The sequence below is a fragment of the Nicotiana sylvestris genome, chromosome 5, assembly GCF_000393655.2.
Source record: "Nicotiana sylvestris chromosome 5, ASM39365v2, whole genome shotgun sequence".
NCBI classification, from domain to species: domain Eukaryota; kingdom Viridiplantae; phylum Streptophyta; class Magnoliopsida; order Solanales; family Solanaceae; genus Nicotiana; species Nicotiana sylvestris.
In genome coordinates this window covers 18,549,930-18,556,426 of record NC_091061.1, presented here as the reverse complement: position 1 = coordinate 18,556,426, position 6,497 = coordinate 18,549,930, and the positions used below count along the sequence as shown (strand labels likewise).

Below are 6,497 nucleotides of genomic sequence, written 5' to 3'. Positions count from 1 at the left end.
GTCCCTGTTGGGACACATATGATAGCTACAAGCCGAGTCCATCAACCATATGTCTGATGATGTTGATGACTCTGTTGTAACTAATGAGAAGTCTGAATCATCACAATCAGCTACATTTGAATCCATAATGGCCTTTCCATTATTATATTTGGCCTTATTCTTCAACTTCGGACAGTCTTTCTTCCAGTGCCCTTTTTCTCGACAAAAGGCACATTCATCTTTGCTGGGTCTGGATCTTGACTTGGATCTTCCCTTCTTTGTCCTCGTTTGATTTTGAGGACGACCCCTCACAAACAGTGCTTCTCCTTCTCCGCCCTTCTGTTTTTCTCGCTTTCTTTGTTCATAGCTGTACAAAGCTGAACAAACTTCTCTGAGAGAAACTTCGTCATTTCCATGGAGTAGAGTAGTTTCAAGGTGCTCGTACTCATCAGGAAGTGACGCCAACAACATCAAGGCCAAGTCACCATCATCATAAGTTGTATCCATATTTTGCAAATCTGTGACCAACTTATTGAAACTGGTGATATGTTCATTCATCGTGGTACCAGGAACATAGGTGAAGTGAAACAGTCTCTTCTTCATGTACAATTTATTTTGACTGTTTTTCTTCAAAAATTTATCCTCCAGTGCTTTCCATAATTTACTTGCAGAAGTTTCCTTTGTGTATGGATATTTCTGCTCTCTAGCAAGGTAGGATCGAATGGTACCGCAAGCAACACGGTTGATAATTCTCCAATCTTCTTCTCCAATAACATCTGGTTTCTTTTCTTCAATGGCCAGATCTAGCCCTTGTTGAAAAAGGACATCTAGAACCTCGCCTTGCCACATCCCAAAATGTCCGGACCCGTCAAAAATTTCTACCGCAAATTTCGCATTTGACACAATTCTTGTCATAAGCGAAGATGCCAATGATGACGTATTGTTGACACTTGATGTAGATTCTTCTTGTTTATTGTCTCCCATATTTGACACAAATATTATTTAATAGCTGACGACACAAATCAAGATTATTTCCTTTCTGATGTAGAAGATCAGACTAAGCTGCAACTACAGAGCATACTCAGACAAAACCTTGACTCAGTTACCAAGATAAATCTTTTCTGATGTGGAAGATCAGACTATGCTGCAACCACAGAGCATACTTAGACAGTACCTTGGCTCTGATACTAATTGTTGCGGAAGCCAAATGTATATAGTGTGAATAAGTCACAACTACTATACCAAAAATTATGACAGCCACCAAATAATAAATAAGACAATAAATCAACAATAAATGGAACACCAGAATTTACGAGGTTCGGCTAATTTTGCCTACTCCTCGGACACAACCAATATTTTATTCCACTCCAAAAATACAAGTGAAATAATATTAAAGAGAGAAGATACAAATGCCTTAAACAGATGAGAAGGCAAATGAGAGGTGTGTTTAAATCCTAAACATTAAGCCTCCTTTTATAGGAAAAAGTTTCCCACCAACTCCTTAACCCACCGATGTGGGATGGAAATTTGACATATAATTCAACAGAAAGTAAATGGTTGCATTGAGCATGAGATAGTTGATTATGTCTTACCTCAGTTTCAACTTATGGCTGAGAGAGTAGGACACTTCTGTTATGTCCTTTTGGCATATCAACTTACTAAAATAGATGAACTTGATGATAAACTTGAAGTCCCTCAAGTCAATTCCATGCTAGCTCATCTACTTGTGGAGATTATTCCTGTCGAACTGGAGGTTATGCACATATGTTCCACAAATTTTGAAGCTTCAAAGTCAGCTGAAGTTGGACGCTTCATTAAGCAACTTCTAGAAACCTCTCCAGACATTCTTAGAGAATATCCGATTCATCTACAAGCGCACATGGTAACTGTTCTTACTGCTAGCACTTCAGCTAGAAATATTCATGTCATGATAGAGTTCCTATTGATTATTCTCACCGATCTGTCCGAGGAATTTATTCATCAAGACAAATTGTTTGTTCTCTTGGCACGTGTTGGAGTACTTACCAGGGAGATATCAATTCTTGTTCGCGGCTTAGAGGAGAAATCAAGAAGTGAAGACAATATGGATGGAACAAAATGTGCAACTCTAGACTTGTTGGAAAATATTGAACTTCTTAAGGAAGAGTTCAAACATATTTACTTAAAAGCCCCTGAAGACTCATCTCAACATTGCTTCTCCAAGAGTGATGGACCACTCTTCATGAATCTTCTACTTAGAAACTTAAATGATTTGTTCGATTCTAATGCTTATTCAATTGCTTTGATAAAGAAAGAAATCGGGCATGTGAAAGAAGGCCTAGAATTCATAAGATTGTTCTTCGGAAATGTTGAGTAAGAATTAAGTAGAGATCTTTGGACCTGCGTTCTAAATGTGGCCTATGAGGCGGAACATGCCACTAACTCAATTCTTGCTAGAGATCATGGTCTCTTGCAGCTTATTTTCTTACTTCCTGATACCGTAGAAAAAATCAAGCTTATCAAAGAAGAGGTACTAGAGAAGATCCCCAAGAATAGGGGCCTTGTTGTTGTGAACTCTCCCAAGAAGCCAGTTGAAAGCAAGTCATCAATCGCTAGCAAAATAATTCTAGGCTTTGAGGAGGAGAAAGAGTGGATAATTAGGAAGCTTACCAGTGGACCAGCTGAGGTAGATGCTATTTCCATAGTTGGCATGCCCAGGCTTGGAAAAACTACTTTGGCTGATAGAGTATATAATGATAAAACTGTTGTTGATCATTTCGATGTTCGTGCTTGGTGCACAGTCGACCAAGAACGTAATGAGAAAAGGTTGTTGCAGAAAATTTACAATCAAATTATTGGTTTGAAAGACACATTCAGTGAGGATCACATAGATGACGACATTGCTGATAAGCTGCGGAAACTACTTTTTGGAATGAGGTACCTTATTGTCTTTGACGACTTGTGGGATACTGCAACATGGGATGAGCTAACAAAACCTTTTCCTGAATTTCAAAAAAGAAGTAGAATTATTTTAACAAGTCGGAAAAAGGAAGTGGCTTTGCAAGGAAAACGCCACAGTGATCCTCTTTATCTTCGGTTACTCACACTAGGGGAAAGTTGGGAGTTATTAGAGAAAAGGGTATTCGGAGAAGAACGTTATCCTGATGAACTATTGGATGTTGGAGAAGAAATAGCCCGAAAATTTGATGGGCTTCCTTTGGTACTTGATCTGATCGGTGGAGTCATTGCAAGGAAGGAAAAGACTAAGGCTTTTTGGATGGAAGTTCTAAATAATTTGAATTCCTTTATTCTTAAGGATGAAGAGGAAGTGATGAAGGTTATACAATTAAGTTACGACCATTTATCTGATCACTTAAAACCGTGTTTGATTTACCTTGCAAGCTATCCAAAGGACAAACATATTCTAATCTCTGATTTGACAGATTTATGGAGTGCTGAAGGGCTTGTGGAACAGACTGGGATGGAGGTTTATGTGGAAGAGTTAATTTCCAGTAGCTTGGTAATAGTTCCGAATGAGAGAGGTGCATACACGAGTTGTCAAATTCACGATCTTGTTCATGATTTTTGCTTGAAAAAAGCTAGAGAGGAAAAGTTGTTTGACTTCATAAGTTCAAGTGGTCCGTCTTCTTCTTCTTCGGATATGATGCCACGTGCAATGACCATTCGTTATGATCAACATTTCCTTCATTCGGATGAAAACTTTGTCATGTTCAATGCAGAAAAGGAAAATCCTTATGTTAAACACCTCCTCTCTTTGAAGGTATACATGAATGATAATGGCGAGTATGGGAAGCGCTATTATGTTTCCTCCAACTGCCACCTAAGACACTTGAGGCTTCTTAAAAGGTTGGAGCTGCGCCAAATAATTTTGATGGATTCTCTGCTGAATGAAATAGGCATGCTTGTTCATTTGAGGTGCTTAAACATTCGGATGGATGCACGAGCTCTCCCTCTGTCATTTTCAAACCTCGGGAATCTAGAAACTCTGTTGGTGGATAACCGGGGATCAAACATGGTACTATCACCGAGCATTTGGAGTCTTTCAAACCTACAGCATGTGGACATCTATACTTGTTCTTTCTTTGATTTGTACACTGATGAACCAACAGTGTTAGAAGAGGACTCAAAGTTAGAGAATTTGAGAATATTAAATTCGCTCAACCTTACCTATTCGAATGAGGATATTTTCAAAAGGTTTCCCAATCTTCGAAGCCTTAAATTCAGGATTAGAGAGCCATGGGATTGTTCATCAGCGCGGATCTCTTTTCCAAGATTGGATCTCCTTAATGAACTTGAAGAAGTTTATGCACAGTTTCATCGCTCTCCGTTCAGTAAACATGCACCAGAAGATCAGTACTGTGATTTTCACTTCCCTTTGAGCGTGAAAAAACTGGAGTTGACAAACTTCAATCTGACATCCGATTCACTGTCAAAAATTGCGAGACTACCCAACCTTGAAGACTTGTGTCTACGAATCGCAATCATCCGGGGGAAAGAATGGAACATGGAAGAATGGAACACGGAAGAAGTCACCTTCGAGAATCTCAAAGTGCTAACATTGTATAAGGTGTCTTTTTCTGAATGGCAGGTTGGCGAGGAATCCTTTCCTGTGCTCGAGGAATTGTATATACTAAACTGTCATGATCTTATGGAGATCCCGGAAAGTTTTGGAGATATTGCTTCATTAAAGTCTATCACAGTCTTGGGCAACCCTCAACTAAAAGATTCAGCCCTAAAGGTTAAGGAATATGTTGCAGATATGACGGGAGAAGACAAGCTTGCAGTAATGTAGTAGTGAGTTCTTGCGCGAAATGGGGATCATCTCTGTGAGTATATAAGAATTTATTAACTTCTTTTTGTAGATTAAGTTCCTTTTCAGAATATATTTTTTTGCCATTAACTTTAACCTGTATAATCTTGTTTGCAGAGTGCATATAAAGTTTGGCATACAATTTACTTTGGCCAGCACATCAACCTGTAGAAGCTTCAAATGATAGACATTTATGCCTTCTTCCAGTTGTTTCAATCCATTTCTTTTATTCCATTGTGGTTAAAAACTGATTATCAAGTGTCACTTATAGTAAAGTTGTTACCATGTGACCAGGAGGTCACGGGTTCGACCCGTGGAAACAGTCTCTTGCAGAAATGCAGGGTAAGGCTGCATAACAATAGATCCTTGTGCTCCGCCTCTTCCTCGGCCCCGCGCGTAGCGTGGAGTTCTGTTATTTCCTTCTTCTTTTTTGGGGAGTAAAGGTGCTAATGGACACCAAAATATCCTGTTTGTGTTCCAAATTTGTTCTATTACGTTTCTTAAATGTGACATAGCTCTGCATATGATTCTTCTATTAACGACTCTTTTTGTCACTTTAGAATGCGGAAAATCTCAGATCGTAGCTTTTCCCCGTGTAGTTCTGAAACATTGCTTTGATCATTCAGAAAAAAACATCTGTCTTGAACTAATTCACCAAATAGTTCGCTAATCAACAGTAAAGCAACATCTGTGATTTTGAAACTGAACACATCAAAAATTTTCTTTGATAAATCAAAGTAAGTGCAAGGATTTGATTCAGTGAATAACGAATTCAACAACAACAACAAACCCAGTGTAATCTCGCAGGTGGGGTCTTGGGGGGTGGGGGGCGAGGTGTAATGTGCATGCAGACCTTACTCCTACCTTTTGAGGGTAGAGATGTTGTTTCCGATAGACATTCGGCATAAAGAATTCATTGGGGCTAATTCCTATATTTCACCCCAATACTGTTGTACTCATATCTTAGTATAGGCAATACAAAAGTTCTAGAAGTTAACTTACTTAGTAGAAAAGACCATTTCTAAGCGAATTATGAATCTGATTGCTGCTTCAAAAGTGTACTCAATGACTCAATAGTATATATGCTCTGACTCCAAGTAACAAAGACATTTAGTGCAGTCACTAGCACAGAAACAACAGAATGGACAACTTCTCCTTGATGTAACTGCTGTGCATATTCTGTTAAGTGAATGCGAAAAACTACAACGACTAGTGCTTAGAGAAGACACTCGGCTACTGGAATTCAAGTACAACGCAAATAAAGAGCAGCAGATTCAAGAAGTGTGAAGACGATAATTATCTTGTACAGAAAATTGCAGAATAAGTTCTGTCAAAAGAATCATTGAAAATGAGAAAGAGAGTGCCTGCACTAGGACCATTCTGGGCAAAACTGTAATCAAACAGTTTGAAGTGCCAGTTTTTTACTCATTTCTAACTCAATTCTTACTTATTCAGGCGCTAAAACTGCAACTTACATAAATTGCATCAGTAAAACGACGCCTTTTTTCCTCTATTATTAGGATTATTAATTTTTTTACCAAATGGAAAATCTCACAGTGAGGCTCACATGAAGGAATTTGTTGACTATCTAAGATCAGTCACAGTCATTTATACAACCATGAATTCCCAATAATAACATGAGCATGCATTGAAAACTATTGTTTCGTCTCATCTTTCTTGAGCCAATGATATATCAGAAACAACTTAT

At 38.5% G+C, this 6,497-nt stretch overlaps 1 protein-coding gene across 1 annotated transcript; it reads left to right on the top strand.

The window, feature by feature from the left end:
• Window positions 1–1,585: 1,585 nt before the first annotated feature.
• LOC104225183 (putative late blight resistance protein homolog R1A-3) lies at window positions 1,586–4,960 on the top strand. The gene is made up of 3 exons (XM_070145871.1): window positions 1,586–2,284; window positions 2,435–4,762; window positions 4,907–4,960. Exons 1-3 carry the CDS (start codon window positions 1,586–1,588, stop codon window positions 4,958–4,960), a joined length of 3,081 nt encoding a protein of 1,026 aa, XP_070001972.1.
• Window positions 4,961–6,497: the final 1,537 nt, after the last annotated feature.